Source organism: Saimiri boliviensis, chromosome 5 (assembly GCF_048565385.1).
Source record: "Saimiri boliviensis isolate mSaiBol1 chromosome 5, mSaiBol1.pri, whole genome shotgun sequence".
In the NCBI taxonomy this organism is placed as follows: domain Eukaryota; kingdom Metazoa; phylum Chordata; class Mammalia; order Primates; family Cebidae; genus Saimiri; species Saimiri boliviensis.
The window spans coordinates 105549664-105575022 of NC_133453.1; the positions used below are offsets into that span (position 1 = coordinate 105549664).

The following is a 25359-nucleotide window of genomic DNA, read 5'->3' on the forward strand; positions in this document are numbered from 1 at the left end:
GGTAACTCCTATTATATATGTTTCCCTCTTGCCTGTCCCATTTCCCTCTTACTCCTTTCTCTTAGCTGCTTTCCTGTGCTTCTAGCTTCTCTCTCCTTTTTCACCTTTTTGCTCCCATGTTTGAATTCACCTTACAGGGTTTTAAAGATTTAAAAAAATAGTGAATATGACATTGATTTGAAAACTATACAATACTGTCAAAAGCTTAAGTACTAAGGTAGTGGACTTTTTAAGTCATAGTACATGCTAATGCATTTTCTTGCTTTTTGGGAAAACTGTAGAATACTATCAAAAGCTTAAGTACTAAGATAGCGGGCTTTATATGTCATAGTACGTGCTAATGCATTTTCTTGTTTCTCAGGATGAACTGTGGCTTCATGTCTCACTGTGCCATTTTTGTATTGCTTCTTCTCTGTTCTTTTCTCAGTTGCTGCTGATGATCTACTAGAAGGACTAGTAGATGAACAGAGTCAGTTGAGTGAGGACTTAGAAGCAAAGAGACAGCTCTCGCAGTCTGGTGAAGTTCATGCTCATCCAGAGAGGTAAGAGGATGGCTATTTTTCCTTTTATTCTTTGTTGAAATTTTTATTTCTTTTACTGTTGTATTGTTTTTATGCCTTTTCTTCTTCCTGAAGTGTAGATGCTTATGATACTGACCAGGGGACAAAAAAAACAAGGACAATTACTGGGGCTACCAACATTGTCATTTGTTTTGTGGATTGCTCTGAGCCTCTGTCAAAATAAGTCAGGAATAGTGCCTGTTTCACACAGCGATTACAGAGAAGACAGCTTTGGTGTCTAAAACAATGCCTTGCATATAGTCAGCTCTCAATGTATGTTCCTTTCCTTTTGTGATCCATGTCCTGTTAAAGCCTGTTCTATTATAAAAGTAAGGCTACACCCTGTCTCTACTGAAAATACAAAAATTTGCAGGGCATGGTAGTGTATGCCTATAGTCCCAGCTACTCAGGAGGCTGAGGCAGGAGAATTGCTTGAAACCGGGAGGCAGATGTTGCAGTGAACTGAGATGCCGCCACTGCACTCCAGCCTGGTGCCTGGTGACAGAGCAAGACTGTGTCTCAAACAAACAAACAAATGAAAGTGATACCCTAGGAGTATTTCTGGGAGCAGTTGGGTTACACCTGTTTGGCTGTGAAGCCAGAACCAAAAAAAAAAAAGAAGCTGTAGAGGTCTGACGTGTACCTGTTGTATTTTAATAAGATGGAGGTGAGAGGATGTGTGTCCGTGGGCTTTGTGGGCTGTGTTTGTAACCATCATTTCTTGCTGTGGTATTTAATGATTACTTTTCCCAGGAGACCAGTTTTTCCTGCCTATGTCACAGCAAACATCTAAGCCTTGCTTTTTGATTGGTTAATATCTTTTGGGAATTGGAAATGCAAGAGTATTATTAGGTATTGGCATTGTCTGAGATAAAAGATATCTGGTGGCTGGGCGCGGTGGCTCAAGCCTGTAATCCCAGCATTTTGGGAGGCCGAGACGGGTGGATCACGAGGTCAAGAGATCGAGACCATCCTGGTCAACATAGTGAAACCCCGTCTCTACTTAAAAAAATACAAAAATTAGCTGGGCATGGTGGTGCATGCCTGTAGTCCCAGCTTCTCGGGAGGCTGAGACAGGAGAATTGCCTGAACCCAGGAGGCGGAGGTTGCAGTGAGCCGAGATCGCGCCATTGCACTCCAGCCTGGGTAACGAGCGAAACTCCGTCTCAAAAAAAAAAAAAAAAGATATCTGGTGAGACTTCCTCACAGTACTATTGGAACATAATTGTTTCTCTGAAACGGTCTCAGAATCTTCAGTCCCACACTCCATATGCCACACCCAGCAAAGCTCCCTGAGTTACTCACAGTCTCCAGCCACCAGGGCACTGACTTTTACTCTGTCTCCCTCCAGCTCCTCCTGAGGATTGCAGGAGCACCACCTCTAAGGATGATGACGAAGTGAGAACCCCTTTTTTTGTCCTCTAAAGAATGCCCTGTCAGGCGGGGATCAGGGAGGGAGAGCATCAGGATAAATAGCTAATGGACGTGGGGCGTACACCTAGGTGATGGGTTGATACATGCAGCAAAGCACCATAGCACATGTTCACAGATGTAATAAACCTGCACAGTCCTGCACACGCATCCTGGGACTTAAACTCAAAAGAAAACAAAATTAAAAAAGAATTGTTTCTTTCCTGATTTCTTTCCTTCTGTTAATTGTGATAATCTGAGAAGGCACATTATGCACGGCATGTCCAGTTCTCTTTGTGGGGGTGGAATTCAGTAGGAGTGTCTTCCGATCAGATATGTGATATATTGGAATGTTTTTAAATGACAGCATCCATTATCAACTGTAAAGCAGAGGAATTTTCCTCAACACCAGTTTTCCTCTTTGGTTTAGGCACTGTGTATTTGCTAATGTAAATCAACTTCATAGATAAATTCTGTGGGAAAGGGTCTTGTCTTTTCCACAGGTGTCCTCTATACTAGCATGTTTGATTCTTGGCCTTTGACTCAACCATTGTCTTACAACTAGTTTTCTGAGGTCATCGAGAGACTAACAGATATGTGTGTCGGGAGATGCGCAGAAGAATTAATCTGATCCTCATAGCGTCTTCTTTTGTCTAATGGCAGAGTTCATCACTCCCTGGTTATGGTATGTACCCTGAAGTAGCTCACTTGCTGAGGAACAAACTTGCTGGTTTTAATATATAGAAACCTGATTCTGGGTTCCGGTTAAAGAATATTGGGGATCCAGTGAGAGCAAATAATTGTGCAAGTGTATAACTGATCAGAAGGGCTGTATGAATGAATGCATGTGAACGCAGAGGACCAGCCAGGGGATGTGTGAGCCGACATGGCATCAGCTGGAGTAGAAGTGAGTGCACCTCTCTGACTTACTCTGATGTTCGTGGTTCTAAAGAATGGACTCTGGAAAATCGCAGCAGTGAAGAAGATGCCTTTCCAGGTAGGCAACAAGATTATAGGTGGAATCTAATAAAGCAGGTTCCCAGGAGCCTTCAGCTTCGCCTTCTGCTTGGGAGGCTTAGTGTACATGTAGAAAGAGAAGAGAAAGAAAACATGGACGAGGTTTGTTCTTGTCAGTGTTTAAGGTCATAGTGATGAGAAGTGTCAGTACCCTGTCTGTGATCACCTCTTCTTGCTTTATTATTTAAAGGTGGTCTTTCTGAGGACCCCTCTTTTCTGCCTCTGCCACTGCAAAATGCTAAAGCCTTTGGTTTGGGACACAGTTATGTCATGGCAGTTACTTATTCCTGGAGACAACAGTTCTTCCACAGTGTGCCCAGATGCTTGGGAGAAACTGATCCTCACCTTCTGAACGGTTAGGTTTCATGGCAGCACATTCATTTGTCTGTCCTTGCTGTTTACTCCTGATATCAAGGGCTCTCTCTGGGTGTGGGGGACAGGATGAAGATTCACTCTGGGCTCACTGCAGAGCTCCAGTGTCTTGTAAACAGAGGAAGAAGCACAGCCTTGAGCACACTGCTCAACTTCGTTATTTAAATGAGAATATGGAGTTTTACCATCATTTGCTAAAGAGACCTTATTTTTCCCGTTGTGTATTCTCGGCACCTTTGTTGAAGATCGGTTGACTGTGTATGCATGCATTGAATTTTGGGCTCTCTGTTCCGTATCTCCAATACTTACGGGTGCCCCCATGCCAGGACCCTGCTGTTGGAATTTCTGTCTCTTTTCCTCTCGTAGATTTCAGTCTCATGAATGCATATCTTCCAACGCTATTCTTTTTCAACATTATTATGATTATTTGAGACATATAAGAATTCATAAGAAATTTTGGGTTGTCTTTTCCATTTCTGCACAGATGGCTGTTCTCAGTTTGATAGTAGTTGTTGTGCGTCTTTGGATCATTTTGTAGTATTGTGTATTAGCCAGGTTTTGTCTTCCTGTCTGTGAATACAGGATGCCTTTTCATTTATTTGTAGCCTCTCTACTTCCTTTCAGTCACATTCTGTTCTTAGCAGGTTACGAGTATTTCATCTCATTGGTTAGATTTGTTTCTAAGTATCTAATGATTTCAAAGGTTATCCATGGAATTACATTTGTAATCTTACTATTGGATTGTTTATATTGAGTGCATATTAACACAACTGCCGTTTGAGTGTTAACCTTGTACTCTGCAATTTTGATGAATTTATTAGCATGAATAGCATTCTTGTAGACTATCTCCGATTTTTCATATGCAGAATGTTAAAGAAGTTCTCAGCTTCATACCTCTCTTCTCAAGTGTATTGTTACTGTGAAGGTCTGTTCATATTCACTTACTGATGGTGTCCTTCCAGTTGGCGTAGTAAGGTTGTTCAAGAAATACTTTGCCTACTTATTCCATAATTTATAGTTTTAATTCTTTGTTCATGCTATTGTATTTATTATTTTTCCATAGAGTAAAATGCAGTATTTCTGGTTAGATTCTGCATACCTAACTTCCCTCTTCATGTTGACTGGAAGAATATAGGAACATCTCTTGTGCTTCTGTCTTTCCACCATCAATTATCTTTTAAACTCTAGACTTCGCAATCTGAAGTGAATCTGGAATGTGGAAGTGTGAAGGAAAATGCACAAGAAAGAAACCTAATGTTGCTATTCCCATGGCTTCCCTCCTTACATCAGCCTGAATGTATGTTTAGTTCACAGTATTTGAGAGTGTGTTGTTTCTACTCATATCACAAGTTTTCCCAAATACATACTGATAATATCTATGTCTAGGCCAGGTTACTTACCAAAACATAGTTTTAAACATACTTTTGTGGATTATTAAAAATTCCCTATGTACAGAGATATGAATAATACGCTTTCACCCAACCTATTACCCTCCTCAGAAGGAAGGAATGCACAAATCAGGTCTCCCGTGACACTATCCAGAGCACTTTCTAAGGCTAAGCTACGGTCATCTCCATAACTTGGCAGCAGCATCAGTTGGAGCCACTTTTCATTTAAGAGAAAGAAATCATACAGGATATGATATCACATGCTTAGAACCTTCCATTATGGTAGATAATTCTCCTCCCCAAGTAAACTGGTGGTCATTCCATTTGAACAGGTATCTGTTGATCTTTCTTCAGGTCACTGGCTCATTTTGTAGACAACATGCACTTAAATTGTTTCTTTTTTTCAGAAGTAGCTACCGTGTGGAATCAGGATGTCACCAAAAGCATTTTTGACACTCGCATCTCATTCTTTTGTCCCAAGGTTAGAGTGAAGTTGAAATGACTGTTTTTGGACAGAGCAGTTGTGCATTATGGCATCGCGCCTGACTTGGGAGCTTATCTCTTGGGTTTGCATACAGCTCTGGAACATGTTAAGCTTTGAGATATCAAGCAAGGCAGTTCTTCTTTAATTTACCATTCTGAAGATCTACAGTACTCAGTTTATTTTAATACACCCATTCAATCCTCACTACAGACCTCACCTAAACAGTGATTATTTACTATCCACACAGTCCTTGAATGGAGAAACCGAAGGGCTAATGAATGTGCCCATGCTTCTAAGCCCCTAGAGGAAGGAGGCAAGATATGAACCTAGGGATATAGCTCTAAAGCTGAATTGATAATGAATTGTTGAACTGCGGTTATGACCCTGAGGAGGATGGCTCTCAACCCTGCCATCACGGGTAGCCATAGGTTGGATCCCTCACGCATGCTAGTCCTAGATTTACATGAGTCTACAGAGATCCCAAACACTGTCTATGATTCCAGGAGGGCTGCAGCAGTCACGTGGCTTAGGGCAGACCACAGTGAATGTAACTGCAGGATATTGCACAGCCATTGGTGTGAATAATACAGAGCTGCCCCAGACACCTCTTACAACAGGGTCAAATGTAAGTTCTGAATATTAGGAAGCAGTACTTAGAAATATTGAGAAACTCCTTTCAATGCTGGGGACATTATTCAGCAGTTGGCCCCAAACAAATAAGATGAATGAGATATTTTTTGATAGTTGAAAACTCTTATCACCACAAGACCGAGAAATGATCAAATCCTGCAAACTACATTCATTAGACACAATGACAATTAAGACAGCAAAAAAGTGGCTGGGCGTGGTGGCTCAAGCCTGTAATCCCAGCACTTTGGGAGGCCGAGGCGGGTGGATCACGAGGTCAAGAGATCGAGACCATCCTGGTCAACATGGTGAAACCCTGTCTCTATTAAAAATACAAAAAATTAGCTGGGCATCGTGGCGTATGCCTGTAATCCCAGCTACTCAGGAGGCTGAGACAGGAGAATTGCCTGAACCCAGGAGGTGGAGGTTGCGGTGAGCCGAGATCGTGCCATTGCACTCCAGCCTGGGTAACAAGAGCGAAACTCCGTCTCAAAAAAAAATAAAAATAAAAAAAAGCAAAAAAGCATTGGGTTACTAGTTCACCACACTCAGTGCGGCTCCACACTGCAGAGTTAAAACACATCAGCATCCAGCCCATGTCTCCCTTCCTGAAATACACTATGCTCAATGGACTGGCGAGTACAAAGATAGGATCCTCCCTAGGCGATTACTACACATGCATGACAAAGGAAAGGTGGACTGAAGAAGGAACTCACGCATGATTAACACTGGCTGTTTTATAGAATATAATTTCAGTATTTCCAATTCTTCCATCATCTACTGTAACAAAAGTTTAGTACATAACTACAATAGACTATTGTGCCTAGAATTGAATCCGTCTGTTCAACTTAGCTTTTATTCAAGGTTTGAAAAGTCTAAAAAACAGAACTGCAGTGACATCCATTTATGTGACAGTCATTTCCCTGTATGTGAATCCATAAATGGAAAAATATTCTTGGGATGTAAATCATATAAATAAATATTGTTATTTCTTTTTGACACAATAAATCCCTAGTGTCCTCTTCTAAAAAGTAAACCCCACCGTGATTACACATTGCAAACCAAAAAGTTATCTAAAACTGGTCTCAATCAGTTTAGAAGTTTAATTTGCCAAGGTTAGGGACAGGCTGGTGACACAGCCTGAGGAGGTCCTGAGTACGTATGTCCAAGGTGATCAGGCTACAGTTTGGTTTTTACATGTTTTAGGGAGACATAAGACATCAATTAATACATGCAAGATGTAAATTTCTTCCATTTAGAAAGACAGGACCACAGAAAGTGGGAGAAGGTCGGGGATCCAGGTCATAAGAAGGATTTCAAGATTTTCTGGTTGTCAATTGGTTGAAAGAGTTTTAAAACCTGGGTTTTTAAAAAGTATCTGGGTTCAGGTAAGGGGCCGGGTAGACCCAGGTTTTTATGCATCTTTAAAACTGATGCTAAATCTGGCACCAGCATGATTGGGTCCTAGAGTACTGACATAGTCTTGAATATGCTGTTTATTTAAAAGAGCTTCAAAACGTGTGAGAGGCAGAAGGGCACTCTTCCATTGAACCTTAGTGTGCCTTTGAGTTTCATTTTCGGTTGACTCTTGTGTTGCTGCATGATACCTCCAGTACGAGGCGAAGACCTCCATGTCTCATCTCCTTCCTGCTGCCCTCCCTGGCCAGCCCTCTTCCACCCAGTGGGACAGCCCAGCAGCAACTCAGCCTGTGCTTGATAATCACCCACCTCCATACCCCACATCCAGCAAAGCTCCCTGAGTAACTCACAGCCACCAACCACCAGGGTGCTGAGCTTTCCTCTGTGTCCTTCCAGTGTCTTCAGATGACCAGGCGAGCACTGTCGGACTCAGATCCTGGGAAGAGGAAGAAGACCTGGAGGAGCAAAGCCTCTACGTAAGACTCCTTTTCTTTGTCTTCTAAAGACATTTTGCTTTTGTGATTTATTCTCAATTAATTTTGATATGAAAATCTGAAATTGTACATTATGTACAGTGTATGCAATTCTCTTTGTCAGGGTGAAGTTCAGTGGGAGTGTCTTCGCAACTAACATGCAATAAACTGGGAGGTTTTCAAATGGCAGCATCCATTATGGGCTGTAATGCAGAGGCACTGTCATCAACATGTTTTCCTCCTTGGATTAAACATTGTGTGTTTGCCCATTAAATCCACTTTAAAGGTGAGTTCTGTGAGTAAAGATCTTATCTTTCCATAAGCATCCTCATGGTTTTGGGGCTGTTGACCTATGACTCAGCCAATGTACCGCTTCTGGTTTTCTACCCTTGCCAAGGGAATAACAGCTCTATGTGAAGGGCACCGCAGAATCTTGTCCTCATAATGTGTCCTCTTGTTTAATTGCAGAAACTATCCCAGGAGAGAGTGAGAAGTAAGTACCTTGAAGTAACTCACTTCATGAGGGACCAACTTGCTGCTTGAGTGTATAGAAAACTGATTCTGGGATCCCACTGGGAAGGAGGATTGGTGGTCTCCTGAGAGAAAGTGATTTGGCCAGTATAGAACTCCAGCCAGAGAGGCTGTAGGAAGGTTTGTCTACCCAGAGCAAAGACCAGGGAATGGTGTGTGAGGCAGCGTGGCTTCAGCTGGAGGAAGAGGCATGGGCAAGTCACCCTTTCTAATGACTTGTCCTGATGTTTTTGTTTCTAAAAGTTGGATTCTGGGGAACATCTTCAGGCTCACTGAAGACGACCCCCAAGGTAGGGAACTACTTTCCAGGTAGGACCTGATGGGAAAGGGTTCCTAAGAGCTTCAGGTTATCCCCGCTGCTTGAGGGGCTGAAGAAGGGAGTATGAAATCAGAAAGAAAATGAAAATGTGTGTGAGGTTGGGTTTGTTCTTTTCAAAGTTTGTTGTCATAAAGGTAGGAACTGTTTCTCTGGGCTGTTAGGGTGCTGTGTTCATTAGAGATGATCTTTGCTCCTACGCCCGCTCTTTTCTGCCCAGGGAAACAGCAAAACCTTTGCTTTGGATTAATCAGCACTCCTTGGGATTATGCACAAGGGTTGTAGGGCTGGGCATTGAGTGTCATCTGTAAAGGAAGGAAGGAATCTGTGGGAACATCTCTCTCACAGGCATTTACTTGAACTTAGAGAAAAAGTTCTGCTGTGTGATAAGGGAAAATTGATAATCACCCTCTAAACTTTTAAGATTTGTTATAGCACATTTATATTTCTGTCCTCTCTGTGGGTTTAAAGGGGTCTCCCAGGGCTGGGTGGCAGAGTGAATGTTCACTCTGGGCCCACTGGCACATCTCCAGTCTCCTGGGAAGGCAGGGGAGAAGTCTGACCTTGATCACATTTGTAGCCTCCACTTCCCACCCCTACCACAGATTCTGAGATGAGGCTTCTTTCTCTCCAGTTCTCTAATTTTTTGGGAAACCTAGAGTTCCTTCCCACAGAAGATGGCATTACACTATTTCCTGTCTTCAAATTAGGCTTCTGTTGTTCTCTAAGTTGATATTTATAAGTTAAGATCTGGACCTTTTATTCACAGATTGCTAAAAGTTGTGCAGGAAACTCCTCTGATAAAATGTGCTGATAGCACATAATTCTGTCCATGCTACAGATGACATTTTTATCTTTGGAGGATCCTCATTTTAAATAATAAGATACAAAACTAAGTGGGCACCCTCTATCCAGTCTGGGGCACTTCATTAAAGACGTGAGTTTGCTGCTGTCCGTCATTTGCTTTTCTTCATGAAACCTTTGAACCACCTAAATATTACCAGCACCCGACATCTGAGAGGGTGAGATGGCACAAGTGCAGACATCCCTGTTCCTCCCTGAAATTTCCCTCCTCCTTTAATCTTCTCCCTTAAGGGACCTGCTCTGACTGCTAATGACTTGTTTAGACCTCTCCAGGTCTGTACTATTATACATAGAATAAGTCAATATGTATTTCTCTGTGTCTGGCTTTTTTGCTCACATTATGATTTGAAATTCATTCATGTTTGTAAGTGTAACTGTAGTTCTTCCATTTCCTTGTTGCATACCATTCCACCGTAGTCACATATTACAGTTTATCCACCCTACTGTTGATCGACGTAGAATTTTCTTTTTCTGTTTTTAAATAATTATGGCTGTGAGAAGTAATGTTGCTTTGAGTACTTTTGTCAATGGTTTTGGAATAATACTGGCACTCATTTCTGTGAAGTAGATTGTTAGAAGGGAACATATCTTTTATTGTCATGAATGCTGCCAAATATTTTTCAAAATGGTGATGCTAATTCATGCTCCTGTAGCAGCATATATGAGGAGACATTTCTCCAAATCCTTGTGAACTTAGTTTCATCTCTCCCTAAAAATTCCATCACTGTGGTTAGTCTTTCATTTGTATAGCGTCTTACTTAAAATGTTTAACCAAAAATTTTGTTTTAATACAATGATTCAGGCCAGTAGGTTTATGTACACCCATCTGACCCCAGCCCTGTAAGTAATCATTGATCAAAATGTCACTATGCCACATGACTGTCCTTAATAACAGCTGCTTAAGTTATTAAAATGAAAAGGATGACTGATACACATTTGAGTCTTGGATACTACATGATCGCTTCTCTATGTTGCCTCCTTGAAGCATCACAATCACTTTGAGGCATTAGTAGTTTGGTTCTATTCATTATACAGATGAGGAATGTGAGTCTCAATTAAGTAAATTATTCATGAGACACACCCACAGCTGGATCTCTCTAACACCAAAGGCTAATCTATAAACTAACATGCTGCACTGCCTGTCGTGGCGAAGTAGACTTGCCATATCAAACAGAATCACACAGTCCTCAGTTGTACCATTCAGTAAGCATCAGCACGCCATGAAGTGTGCTCCCTGCTGTGTTGTGGGGACAAAACATCTATCCCAGGCCTCTGTGGCTGCCCGTTCTGTCCTGTCCAATGAAGCTCTGTTCTGTTCCATTGGTCTACATCTCTGTTTCGGTAGCAGTACCATGCTGTTTTGATTACTGTAGCAGTTGACTGTTTCTGATCAGGTTTTCAGTATTCATTGAGAGAAACAGAACGTTGTGCAGACAATCCACAGCACGACGTGCCCCTCATAAAGCTTTGTTTCTGTGTTGCAGGTAGTGCCGGTGTTCCCTCTGAAGTGTGATTCTGGTAAGTATTCTGGAATTATTGTCAAGGAAAAAAAGCTGGTTTCAATGTGAAGTGCCACCCTGATTCTGGGATTGTGATAGGTATAAGCATAGTGAAAGTGTTTTCTAAAAACCTGAGTTCCCCAGGGAAAAATCATGGCCACATTTTGAGGCAGCAGCTGTGCTCCCTTTTGGGTGGCACTGAATTGGGTGCATGAGGATTGGCGGTGTCTCCTGTGAGGCTGCATCATGTGATGTGAATGTGGAGCTTCTGTGCAGGCAAGGCTGTGTGTGTTCTCAGGAGAGAGTTCCCGTTTACACAGCCCATTTGCCATGTCCACTTCTAAAAACGAAAATCCAGCCCTACTCTACTCTGTCTGTACAGTGACTCCTCCGCCCTCACCAGAGCCATCCCTGGGTCTGGTTTATTATCCTCACTGCTCAGGTGGAGAACCTGAAGGGCCAGTGGGTGATCCCAGCTCCCGAGTTCCTGAATGAAAAAGTGAAAACAAACCCAGGAGTGTGGGCCTGTGCTGACACTGGCAATTACTGGCATGCTCTTAGTCAGGGGGTGTTTGCCACCACACAGGGAGTCCAGCATTTGTGTATAAGCCCTAAGGAGGTCCCAGACACTGCCCATCGTTATAAAGTGGTGTCCGTGGTCACACAACCCAGGGCAGTTACAGGCACATCTCCCCACAGACCAGTGTAGTCATCAGTGTGGAAAACACAAAGATCCCCAGGTGTTTGGATCAGCTCACAGATCCTTTTCTGTTTAATTTTTAAGTTCAGGGGAACCTGTGCAGGATGAGCAAGTTTGGTACATACGTAAACATGTGTCATGAGGGTTTGTGGCACAGGTTACTTCATCATCCACATAATAAGCCTAATATCAGTTATTTCCCTGATCCTCCCCCTCCTCACACCATCCACTGTCCAGTAGGCCCCAAGCTCACAAATTCTAAGAGGAGTGGGGGACCACACAGGCCAGTGTGGCCCACTTCAGTTGTGAAGTTAATTTGCTCAGCAGCTGGCCGAAGCACATAAGGATCGGTGATGTCTTTTAGTGGATTTAGTAGTAGTATCTTCCCAAGCTCTAAAATGCTGAAGCCCTGCCAGCTGAAAATGGTGAGGAGAGGGACAGGCAGGAACTCTGTGCAGCACTTGATTAGTAGCCTGGTTTCCATCCCCTCGTGGCAACTCACTTGTGCATGCAGGTTGAAGACCCTCCACTTCAACCCAAGCCTCCTCCATGAGGAGACTCTCACTGTTGGCCGGCTACTGCAGTGTATGTCCACCAGCCTAAGTGAAACAAAACGTTGCTTTAAAACAAGTTATGTATTCATAATGTCCACTCATTGTTTTGTTATCTCTGCTCTCTGTGGTTATGTCTTCCTATTAATTTCTGATATTAATTTTGTGATTTCCCTTTTTTCTTGGTAAATCTCACTAATAACTTGTGTCACTAGACTTTTCTTGAAAACAACTGTTGGCTTTCATCCAGAGCTGAGTCATCATCCACAGCTGGGGCATCAGGGTCATCATCCACTGATGGAACATCATCCACCAAGGGGTCATCATCCACCAATGGGACATCATCCACCCACTGCTGGGACATCATCCACTGAGGGGTCATCATACACTGATAGGGCATCATCCACTGATGGGACATTATCAACTGCTGGGGCGTCATCCACTGATGGGTCATCATCCACCGATGGGGCATCATCCACTGATGGGGCATCATCCACCGGTGGGGCATCATCCACCAGTGGGGCATCATCCACCAATGGGGCATCATCAACTGCTGGGGCATCATCCACCGATGGGTCATCATCCACCGATGGGGCATCATCCACCGATGGGGCATCATCAACAGCTGGGGCATCATCCACCTATGGGACACCATCCACCAATGGGACATCAACTGCTGGGACATCCACCGATGGGACATCATCCACCAATGGGACATCATCCACCGATGGGACATCATCCACTGATGGGGCATCATCCACTGATGGGACATCATCAACTGCTGGGACATCATCCACTGATGGGATCATCCACCGATGGGGCATCATCAACTGTTGGGGCATCATCCACCGATGGGGCATCATCAACTGCTGGGGCATCATCCATCAGTGGGTCATCATCCACCAATGGGACATCATCCACCGATGGGACATCGTCAACTGCTGGGGCATCATCCATCAATGGGTCATCATCCACCGATGGGACATCATCCACTGCTGGGACATCAACCACCGATGGGTCATCATCCACCAATGGGTCATCATCCACCAATGGGACATCACCCACTGATGGGACATCATCAACCGCTGGGACATCATCAACCACTGGGACATCATCCACCGATGGGACATCATCCACCTATGGGTCGTCATCCACCGATGGGTTGTCATCCACCGATGGGTCATCATCAACTGCTGGGACATGATCCACCGATGGGACATCATCAACCAATGGGGGATCATCCACTGACGGGACATCATCAACTAATGGGTCATCATCAACTGATGGGTCATCGTCCACCGATGGGTCATCATACACCGATGGGACATCATACACCAATGGGGCATCATCAACCAATGGAACATCATCCACCGATGGGTCATCATCCACCAATGAGACACAGCCGGAGGCGTCATCCACACCTGGGAGTGTCATCTACACCTGGGGGCGTCATCCACACCTGGGTGCGTCATCCACAACTGGGTGCATCATCCACGGCTGGGGGCATCATCCACGGCTGGGGGCATCATCCACGGCTGGGGCATCTTCCACGGCTGGGGCATCTTCCACGTCCACTGCTGGGGCATCATCCACTGATGGGTCATCATACACCGATGGGGTGTCATCTGCCGATGGGGCATCATCCACGACTGGGTGCATCATCCATTGCTGGGTGCATCATCCACAGCTGGGGGCATCATCCACTGCTGGGGGCATCATCCACGGCTGGGGCATCTTCCACGGCTGGGGCATCTTCCACACCTGGGGGCATCTTCCATGGCTGGGACATCTTCCACGGCTGGGGCATCATCTATGGCTGTTTTGCTCAATCTGTATCTGAGCCATAGATCCAGATTATTAAACAATAATTTGAGTTCCACTTTTACAGTTTTTGTTTCGTTAAGTTATTCGTTAGTAATTGAATGAAATAACTAAACCAGAATTTTCCCCTTTTAATTATTTCTATTTCTATATAGAAAGAGTTGTTTTTTTTTTAATTGCATTTTATGTTTTGGGGTACATGTGAAGGACATGCAAGATTGTTGCATAGATACACACATGGCAGTGTGGTTTGCTGCCTTCCTTCGCCTCACCAGTATCTGTCATTTCTCCCCATGCTATCTCTTCCCACCTCCCCACCCCCTGTCCCTCCCCCATTTCCCCCCAACGGACCCCAATGTGTAGTGCTCCCCTCCCCATGTCCGTGTGTTCTCATTGTTCAACACCCACCTATGAGTGAGAACATGCAGTGTTTGATTTTCTGGTCTTGTGTCAGTTTGCTGAGAATGATGGTTTCCAGGTTCATCCATGTCCCTCCAAAGGACACGAACTCATTGTTTTTGATGGCTGCATAATATTCCATGGTGTATATGTACCACATTTTCCCTATCCAGTCTATCATTGATGGGCATTTGGGTTGGTTCCAGGTCTTTGCTATTGTAAACAGTGCTGCAGTGAACATTCGTGTGCATGTGTCCTTATAGTAGAATGATTTAGAATCCTTTGGATATATACCCAGTAATGGGATTGCTGGGTCAATTATTTCTATTTTTAGGTCATTGAGGAATCACCACACTGTCTTCCACAATGGTTGAACTACTTTACACTCCCACCAACAGTGTAAAAGTGTTCCCATTTCTCCACATCCTCTCCAGCATCTGTTGTCTCCAGATTTTTTAATGATCGCCATTCTGGCTGGTGTGAGAAGGTATCTCAATGTGGTTTTGATTTGCGTTTCTCTAATGACCAGTGATGATGAGCATTTTTTCATATGTTTGTTGGCCTCCTGTATGTCGTCTTTTGTAAAGTGTCTGTTCATATCCTTCGCCCATTTTTGAATGGGCTTGTTTGTTTTTTTCTTGTAGATCTGTTTTAGTTCTTTGTAAATTCTGGATATTATCCCCTTGTCAGATGGGTAGACTGCAAAAATGATGCCCTCTCTCACCACTCCTATTCAATATAGTACTGGAAGTTCTAGCCAGAAAAATCAGGCAAGAAAAAGAAATAAAAGATATTCAAATAGGAAAGGAGGAAATCACATTGTCTCTATTTGCAGATGACATGATTGTATATCTAGAAGACCCCATCGTCTCAGCCCAAAATCTCCTGAAACATAAACAACTTCAGCAAAGTTTCAGCATACAAAATCAACGTGCAAAAATCACAAGCATTCCTATACACCAGTAACAGACTTAAAGAGAGCCAAATCAAGAACGAACTGCCATTCACAATTGCTACAAAGAGAGTAAAATACCTAGGAATACAACTAACAAGGAATGTAAAGGACCTCTTCAAGGAGAACTACAAGCCACTGCTCAATGAAATAAGAGAGGACACAAACAGATGGAGAAACATTCCACGTTCATGGTTAGGAAGAATCAACATCGTGAAAATGGCCATACTGCCCAAGGTAATTTACAAATTCAACGCTATTCCCATCAAGCTACCAATGACCTTCTTCACAGAACTGGAAAAAACCACCTTAAACTTCATATGGTACCAAAAGAGAGCCCGCATAGCCAAGTCAATTCTAAGCAAAAAGAACAAAGCCAGGAGGCATCACACTACCAGACTTCAAACTATACTACAAGGCTACAGTAATCAAAACAGCAGGGTACTGGTACCAAAACAGAGATACAGACCAATGGAACAGAACAGAGGCCTCAGAGGAAATACAACATATATACAACCATCCGATCTTCGACAAACCTGACTAAAACAAGCAATGGGGAAAGGACTCCCTGTTTAAGAAAGAGTTGTTTTAAGAAAACAGGTGCCTCTGTCTGTGTTTGTGAACAGGAGTGTTGGGTCTAAAGGCTTTCTCTGGTAGCTCTGCAGGATGATTGCCAACCTCACCCTTGCTTTCTGTGGGTTCCAGAGGCTTCCATTTAAAGGAGCATCTATCCCCACTGTGCCTCTCCCGACACCAGCTCTCTTGTACCTACTGGCTTTTGAAATGCTTTCTTCCACCTTCACCTCATTGAATTCAAGACTCTGGAAAATAGTCAAAAATTATAGAAAGGTGAGAGTGAGGGGGGGGTCTGGAAATCCCTGCTATAATATTTTTAAAGGAATTTACTAGAAACTATGTTTTAAATAAAGCCATCCCTTAGCACTAGAATATCAGGCCATTTTTTAACAGAACTTTGAGATATAATTTAATGTTTTTTATATGAACATATATGTGTGTATGTGTATATATACAACTATATGTGTATGTATATATACACATAGTTGTATATATATGCACATACATGTATACAGTTATATATAGTGTGTGTATATATACACATACACACACACATATATATATAGTTGTTTTAGGACACAAAAATACTGATCTTGAGAGAAAAGCATTGGTCTATATAAATACTGAAACTATCTGGCATAGCGAAAGTCCCCTTTAAGGAAATGACTTAAAAAGTGCAGAGTGACAGAAAATGCTCACGGTGTGTATATGTGAAGAATGTGATGTTGGCCCCAGCTGTCAACATTGCCAGTGTTGCTGCTGTGCTCAGTGCAGACAGCTGTGGCATTTGTTCAGAACGTTCGGATGCTGAAGGTGGCTGAGCCGGCTCTGCCTGGGCCACAGACCCTAAATTGGACAGAGGGGAGGGACTGTGGGTCAGAATCATCATAGTGAGGAGGGTGGGTGTGTGGAGCAGAGCCGACTGTGGATCCCCTGTCCCCAGGTGAGGTGCCCCCTCCTCTGTACAGTGAATGAGGAGGGTAAAGACAGGAGCCCCGGGTATGGTTCAGATGTGACTCCACTTCCTGACACTCTGCTGTGGAGCCTGAGCTTTCTGAAGCCACCTTACATCTCCCAAAACTTTCATGGGAGCAGAGCCACTGCATTGATATAAGAGCTGTGACCTACCTGTTCCTGGGCCCCTCTGCCCTGAGTTCTCACAGCTGACCCAGTGGGGTGAAGGTGTGTCCTAGCAGGTCAGTGTTGCCACCCAAACCTACCCAGTGGGCTCCCTGATGACCAAACTCCCCTGAAGGCTCTGAGTCATTTTCCAGCTGGGAGAGGCCATCTCAGGAGTGTCCCACACTGCCCTCAGACCCCAAAGCCTTCCTGCCTGTGACACACCGGAGCATCTCACGTGGGGAGCCTTGGCTGTCCTGATCCTCCTTTCTGAAGCTGCTCACGATGTCAGAGAGGGGCCAGGGCAGCCGGGAATCCTAAATAAAGGGGGCGTGGGTTGAAGGGAGGTCACTTGTTCCTGCCAGCTGTGCCAGCAGAGCATGTGTGGCACTTTCTGTCGGTGCTTCCTGGGACCCAGAAGCACAGAGTTTACTCACGCTATTAACACTCATCATCAGCCACCTAAAGGCCTCTCTTTCATATTTTTCTTTATCACCATTTCAAATCATGTTTTCCTCCATCTTTTGAGTCACCAACTCAAGTGTAAATCATGTGGTTCCACTCCGATTTCCAAATCATCTCTACAGATACTTAAAGAATTCATAGTGTGTTTCCATTTCTTAAGCAAATAATTTTTCCTCTTTAGGCCTCATCTGGTTCATTTGTTATTTTTTCTAAGATTTAAACTCAGAATTAAACATTTAATTTCATCCACGTGTGCATATGAACCATTTCCATTACTTCCCGGGTTAGCATTGTGTAAACTACACTTTGGTTATAAACCCTTGTGCTGAGCAGCCAGGTTGCTGCCGATACCACATGACCACTGAGGACTTGCCCCTGCACATTTCTCTCCATCTCTGAACCACAGTGGATTAGCTGCATGGAGGGTGCACACTTAATGTTACTATGTGCTGACGGATGTCCTGCCAGATGGCTGACCTCGTTATCCCAGTTGTGAGTGAGAGCTTCTGAAGCTCCACAGCCTGGCTGGAAATTTATTTTTGTTTTTTAAATTGCAACATTGTCTGCTCAACACTCACTGGTTTCATGCCTCACTCAGAGGTAACTGCACAATCCTAGGGCATCCACAGGAACCTATAGGTTTTGCCTGCCCCTGCCCCTGGCTGGCTGGTCTCCAAACCCTCTCCCTGGCTTCCCACTGAGGGGGATCTGGCAGCTCCTGCCACTCCCATCCCCACAAGCCCTTTTGCTTTGCCCTCTGCTCTTCCAGGCAGCTCTCCCACACAGACGTGCTGGGCTCCCCAGGGATTTCTTTCACCTCAGGTGGATCAGAACATGTGTTCATGTGACTTTTATTCCCCACATTTTGCCTTCTCTAAATTGCTTTGTTGTGATATTTGTGCGTTTTTAGTGACATGTCCATTTTATCTGTCTTTTCTATTTTTTTTTTTCTGAAATCTAGATTGTCCTCGCTAATATCTTTCCATTGTTCCATATCCCTCTGCAATTTTGCCTGTTGGATCCTTCTTCTAACAAAGCACCTTAAGTAGTCATTCAGGAACTCAGAAGGTTATATGACATATCAAAATTCTAGAAACCTCAGCAAGTTCAACACATGAAAGTGCACTCAATCCCAAGTCATTAGCAGAGTCCACATTGAAACTAGTTTCTCACTCTTACACCCACCAGAATAGGCATGTTATCAGAGACAAAAATGCAAAGAGTGGTGAGGATATGGAGGAACTTGAACTGTCAGGTTACTCTGGGACCATACTTAGTTTCAACCATTTTGATAAATGGCTTTCTAGTGTGTACTACAGTCATCAGCACCTGTGACCCTACAATCTCACTCCTGCCATCTATGTCCAAGAGACATGTATGAGCCCAGGATGTTGGTGTCCACCTGGGGGACTTCACAGAAGCCTTGTTTCAAGCAACCATCATGAGAAACAGCAGAGTGAATGTAAAAAACACGGAGGTGTAAACTAGTTGCGCCAACTTTCTACAATGTTATATACTGACTCAGCAGAACAAAATGACAAATGCTTAATCACGTGGAACATGGGTGAAATTCACGTATTCACATGTAATTTTCAACCAGAAACAAAAGAGTACATACTGTAGGTTTGCATTTATATGATGTTTAAAAATAAAGTTAAAATGTGTTGATCATGATCAGCATAGGTATGTCCTGGGGTTACTGCCCAGAAATTAGCTGCAGAGGGACTGCCAGGGATTTACATCTGGGTGGTGGTAACTGTTTGTAAGAAGGCAGCCATCTGCGCATATCACATGTGTGCACTGCGCCACAGGTAAACAACCATCACCCAAAAACTAATGCAAGTAATATCTTTCCATCATGCAAACGTCCATCCTTATTGTCTCCCTGTGAGTCTATCTATATTTTAAATAGAAGTAACTTCAATTTTGTATGTACAAGAACACGCTCACACTGCTCTCTTTTAACTGGGAAAATCATGATAGCAAATTCTGTAAAAGACATGACAAGAAAGGTGAATTAAACCTCAAACTCTTTCGAATACTGTTGCCAAAATATCACACAGTACATTAGCAATCTTGATTTTGAGGTTTGTTTTTTTAATATTCCTTTAAGTTTGGGATACACGGGCTGAATGTGCAGGTTAGTTACACAGGTACACATGCGCCATGGTGGTTTGGGGCACCTATCAACCTCTCATCTAGGTTTTAGGTCCACACGCATTAAGTATTTGTCCTAATGCTGTCCCTCCCCTTTCCCCCTACCCCTGACAGGCCCCAGTGTCTGATGTTCCCCTCCCTTTGTCCATGTTTTCTTATTGTTCAACTCCCACTTATGAGTGACAACATGCGGTGTTTGGTTTTCTGTTCCTGTGTTAGTTTGCTGAGGACTATGGCTTCCAGCTTTATCTATGTCCCTGCAAAGGACATGAGCTCACTCTTTTTTATGGCCGCACAGTATTCCATGGTGTATGTGTGCCACATTTTGGTTTTGTAAAGGAAAGATTGGGGTTTTGATATGGATATAAATGTGGTGGGATGAGGACAGGATCCCTACTGTTTAGGGCGCTGCTGGGGAGAGTGGTGAGAAGAGACAGGGCCCTCAGGTTAAAGGAATGGACATTTGGTTAGAAATAGGACCTGGGTGGTCCTCAGGGACAGTCCTGGGGTGGGGAGTCCAGGCTGTAGCTGTGAAGGGTTCTCTCTAAGAGGAGAAGGGATTCTGTGCATTGTCCCTGCAGGGCTTGGGATGCAATAAGAGTCTGAAGACGCTGACTTTGGTTTGGAAGAAATGAACAGGAAGAAAGGTCCACTCTGTGCTGGTGCAGCCACTGCCTGTCCTCAGCCAGGCCTTAGTCCGGCTGCACAGACACTGGCTCAGAGCAATAGTAAGTCAGGCGGGAAGCTTTATAAACCGAGTTCATCAAGCCACTGACACTCCAGCCCAGGTGCCCCTTATCAGACAAGGGCATTAGCTGCTCACCCAGGGCTGGTCAAGTGGAGGGAATCAAAGCGGTCATGTGACAGTTTAGAATGTTGCTTTCTAATACAGCTGGGTGTTACAAAGCCTAATACAGTTAGGGGTCAGTTGGCTGCAGGGGTCCCTTGTAACCAACTTATCATTGGAAACGTGTAGCCCATGGCAGCTGACTGTGACGCTGCTATGAAAAGATTGCCGTTTTGAATCACCCTCGCCTTTCCAAGGGGCTTCATTTGAGATAAACCCACATTCTGTTTGGGGTCTGGGATGGAAAGGAAGAGACAGAGGCTGGGTCTTGTGTCCAAGCTCTTTTCAGGGCTCAGGCATCTATTCCAGGACATCAGCCCTCCCACAGAAACCCTGGGTCAGGACGTCTTGAGAGTCAGGGGAGTTTGTGTTTTGGGGGGTCTAGAGCACGATCTGGAGGTCTGGAGTGTGAAGACATCTCCGGCCCCAAGGCCTCAGGTACATTTCTGCCCCAGGTGCATCACACAGCAGTGTGGTGACTGGAAGGTCACATGCCTTTAAGAGAATTTCTTCCAACTGTGAAGTGCAGGCCACAGCTCCTGCTCTGCCCACCCTCAGGGCTGACATGGGCATCACAGGAGATGATCGCATGTACTGTCTGTGCGCTGTAAAGTCTCCCACACAGGCAAATGAAGAAAAGCCAACCTCCACCCTCCCTGCCCTGGAGCATCCATGTCCCCTCTCTGGTCACCCACTGTCAAGTGTGTAGCTTCTTCTCCCAGGCATTTAATGATGGAGGAATCGTGGAGCATTGAAGAATCAGCTGCTTTTTCTAAAGCTTTAACTCTGTTCAGTGATCTTTGGCCTCATCGTGCTAACCAGTCAGCCCTATTAAAGTGTTTAGATGGCAGTGCAGAGAACTGGAGGCTGAGGGGTTGCATGACGTTCCCCAGTTCTTGTGGCTCTAAGTGGGACTGAGCCCAGGCCCTAAGCCCCCAGCCACCATGCTCAGTCATTCTGTTCAGCTGCCTTTCTGGACCATCTCATCATAAAGGCATTTTCCACACAACCCTTCTCTTAGGTGTTTCAACTGCACGTGAAAACCCAAGATCTTCTGAAAGCCCAGCATTGGCTCAGAGGCTGTCAGGGAGTCAGTGCAGTGGGATCCACCATTTGAGCTCTGCATAAAGTATGGTCCGTTTCCTCTGGTCTTCTGCCAACAAGATGTCAGCAGCTCTCTTTACTGTGAGTGCATTTCCCAGGTTCTTAGCTGATGAATTTGAGGAGAAAAGCATTTTCTTCCTTCAAGAATCTATACAGCCCCAGACCAGCAGCAAGTCAAGAAGGAGCCCCCGACCAAGCACAGGCGCAGCTGCAGACGGTGAGCTGACCGCACTGCGGAGACTCAGCCCTTATGTCGATTCAAGAATAACGATTGCAGGTTTGTTCCAAAGTTGCATATTTAAAATAAATCAATAAAAATGCTAAGCCATATTGCTATTCATGTGAGAAAATTTTAATTTACTATTCAATCACTAGTGTTTCAACCATAGGAAGATACACTCACAGCTCAGCTTTGGTTCACATTTAACAGCGAAACACATCTGAAGCTCCTGATTAGACATTAACTGATTGTTAAACATTTGCTGCGGTAGATCAGCTCCCAAAACAGTGTTGGAAAATGACTCTTTAATTAATAGACGTTATTATTTGGATAACTTTAGCAAAAGTTAGATACTGAAGTTAGCACAGGCCCCTTTCCTCCATTTCCCCTGTAATTGACGTATCAGAATGGTGCATTTGTCATGGTTAATGAACCAATATTTACACACTATTAAATATTGTCTTATGTCTTAGCATTACGGATTACTTTCTATTTTGCATTTTCATGTGTGTGTGTTTTTTTAATTTGCAATGTCTGGCTCCACCTTGCATGTGCACTCATTGTTCTCTGCTGACAACCCCCTGGGCTTCACCTGTTATTCTTTCTACCTGTTCCTTGGAAACAGCTTTTTTTTTTTTTTTTTTTTTTTTTTTTTTTTTTTTTTTAAGACCAATCTCACTCTGTTATCCAGGCTGGAGTGCAGTGGCGCAATCTCGGCTCCCTGTAACCTCCGCCTCCCAGGTTCAAGTGATTCTCGTGCCTCAGCCTCTTGAGTGGCTGGGATTACAGGCACTCACCACCACACTTTTAGTAGAGACGGGGTTTCCCCATGTTGGCCCAGCTGGTCTCTGACTCCTAACCTCGAGTGATGTGCCCACCTCGGCCTCCCAGAGTGCTGGGATTACAGGCATGAGCCACCACACCCAGCTGGAAACAGCTGATTTTTTAAATTGTCTCTAGAGTTTGCCTTTTTACAAAATGACACCTAGCTTGAATCATAGAATACGTAGCTTCTTCAATAGACATTAAGGATCATGCCATGTTGGTCCATGGTGCCAGCACCTTGCTCTGAAACATCCCAGCCTCCAGAACTGTGAGAATGAAAAAACTGTGTTTATACCACCCAGCCCATGGTATTTGGGTTATCTTTTCTTTTCTGGGGACAGGATCTCTGTGTTGCCTAGGCTGGAGTGCAGTGGTGCGATCTGAGTTCATTGCAGCCTTGACCTTCTGGGCTCAAGTGATCCTCCCATCTCAGCTTGGACCACAGCCACACACCACCATGCCAGACAAATTTTCTTTATATTTTTGTAGATATGGGGGGTCGCACTATGTTGCCTAGGCAGGTCTTGATCTCCTGGCCTCAAGCAATGTTGGGATTCACTCAGGGTGGCTGGCAAGATATTAAGGGAAATATCAGGGCAAATTATAAGATATAGTCTCAAACCTTTTGGAAGGCCAGAAGGTTTTCATAACTTGTAATAATGGAACAGGCTGAAGGCAGCCGGCTCTTACCTTAGAGTATGAGGTCACGAGTACAAACTGGGGGTAATAGAAGCTTCCCCAGTTAGGTCTGTTCACCCCATGTTCCTTTGCCTCTAAGTCCCTTGTTTACTCACATGGTCTGAAAACTAACCTTTGAGCCCATGGCCATCTGGGGAAAGTCAAAGGGAGATTACCCCTTAATGGTGTTTGCTCTGGGCCCTGGAACCAAACCTTTAACCTGTTAATTATCCACGAGCATGTTGACCTAGAACTTCTGTCATTAAATCTAAACTGAATCAATGCGAGGAGGTACAGCTATTGAAGGGTTGGGTAGCCCAGTGGCCCTCTGAGAGCAGCTGACTTGTTCACGGTACTTTGTGTGTGGAGGGTATTTATTCATCTGCCACAGGCTCAGGATTTGCAGGACAGGTCCCCGCAGGTGGGGATCAACGTCTCAAAGCAATCCACCTGCCTCGGCCTCCCAAGGTGCTGGGGTAAGAGGCGGGAGCCTCCTTGCCCAGCCAGCCTTGTTCTAGCAGCCTGCACTGACCCTGGCCAACTCTTCCAGATGACACTGGTTGGAAAGGGCAGTAGGGAGAGGCAGTATCAGGCTTTGAGCTGTGTGAAAGGGGAAGTTTTGCCTAGCAGCAAATTCTCTCTGGATTAAGAGTGTGGTGATTGGCGCCACGTGAACTAGAGACGCGTTCTCCAGGGAAAGCCTGCACCTCCCCCAGAGTGTCTGTGCTGGCTTCTGGGGCCTCTGATCACTGCTTTCCATCTGGGGCTCTGTGTTCACAGGGGGGTGGGGGGCAAAAGGCCTGAGAAACTCCACACAGTGTGACTGGTCCTTGTGGTCTCTTCTCTCCTGTAATTGTAGGTGAGCTCAGGAAAACAGCCTGGATTCTGCAATCACTGACTCGCTGATGAAAAATCCAGATGGAAAGAAAGGCAGGGCTTTCCTGCTGCCTTCAATCTGGACATCTGATTCCAGCTTCCCACTGGGCACAAGGCGGGGTGGTGGAAGGAGAGGTTTTTGCAGGTGAAGAACCCTGGCCTCATTGTACAGTCCCTGGAGGAGCCATGTCCCTCTAGGTGGGTGGGTTTGTGTGCATGGGACTCTGGGGGGGGTCTTCATCGGTGTCATGCAGTGTGACTGAGTGTGTGTGGGAGTGTGTGGGTGGGAGTATGTCTCCTCAGGAGACGTGTCCCACCTACACAGCACAGGTGCCACATCAATGTTCTCTAGGGGAACCCCTCTGCCACTGTGTGCTTTCCACACATTGACACATTCATGGCTCACCACAGCCTTGCCCAGGGGCTCACTTTCTAGCCCTGTGCCTCGGAAAATGACCCATGTTCCTGAGCTTTTCTGTGAAAGAGATGCAGGTGAGTGAGGGGTGGGGCCCTGTGTGGAAGCTCAGGACAACTGGGTGGCATTCCTCCCTCAGCAGCAGGCTCCTGGGTCACGGGGCAGGGGTGATCCAGCCCTGGGCTCACATAGCCCAGGTCATCTGTGCATATGTCACAGAGTTTCACCCAGCCATTAGCCTAAAAAGTCCAAGTCATGGAAACTGCGTAGAAGGGTGGTGTCGGAGAGTGAAGAACATGGAGAGCTGGTGAAGGGCACCAAGTTTCAGTTATGCGATGAGTACATTCTGGAGACCTGGCACACAGCATGGTGGCCGTGGTTGATAGTGACAAACGGCACACTCCGAATCTGCTGAGAAAGCACACCTGGAATATTCTCACCACACACACACAAATGGCAACCATGTGAAGGGATGGGAATGTTTATGAGCTTGATGGTGGTCACCATTTCACGTTGTTTGCATATATCAAAACTTCACATTGTATAATATATATATTTTTTAATTGTTCAATACTGTCTCAATAAAGCCAGGAAAATATCCTCAGAAATGTTCTGTGAGCTACACATCCTGGAAGTGATGAATTAGAACCAGCAGGACCCCTGGTGATCAATGGGGCCCCTCAGCCTGGCTGAA

The 25359-nt window shown here is 44.7% G+C and overlaps 1 protein-coding gene across 3 annotated transcripts; it reads left to right on the forward strand.

Moving 5' to 3' along the window:
* The first annotated feature begins 4320 nt into the window (after positions 1-4320).
* On the forward strand, positions 4321-25250 carry LOC141584622 (uncharacterized). Of its 3 annotated transcripts, XR_012517783.1 has the most exons (7): positions 4321-7753; positions 7875-8036; positions 8219-8243; positions 10946-10979; positions 15267-16232; positions 21569-21928; positions 24234-25250. XR_012517783.1 is itself a non-coding variant. In XM_074399772.1 (4 exons), the coding sequence occupies exon 1, from the start codon at positions 12509-12511 to the stop codon at positions 13277-13279; it is 771 nt and encodes a 256-aa protein (XP_074255873.1). In that variant the 5' UTR covers positions 12424-12508; the 3' UTR covers positions 13280-13674; positions 15267-16232; positions 21569-21928; positions 24234-25250. The 3 variants fall into 3 exon arrangements, 1 of the variants encoding a protein (XP_074255873.1); XR_012517784.1 differs by lacking the exons at positions 10946-10979; positions 15267-16232; positions 21569-21928; positions 24234-25250 and adding an exon at positions 8525-9083; XM_074399772.1 differs by lacking the exons at positions 4321-7753; positions 7875-8036; positions 8219-8243; positions 10946-10979 and adding an exon at positions 12424-13674.
* The last annotated feature ends 109 nt before the right edge of the window (positions 25251-25359 follow it).

Coding starts and splice junctions, on each gene's coding strand:
- LOC141584622 (XM_074399772.1), top strand. CDS start 12,509: ATGGAACATCATCCACCAAGGGGTCATCATCCACCAATGGGACATCAT.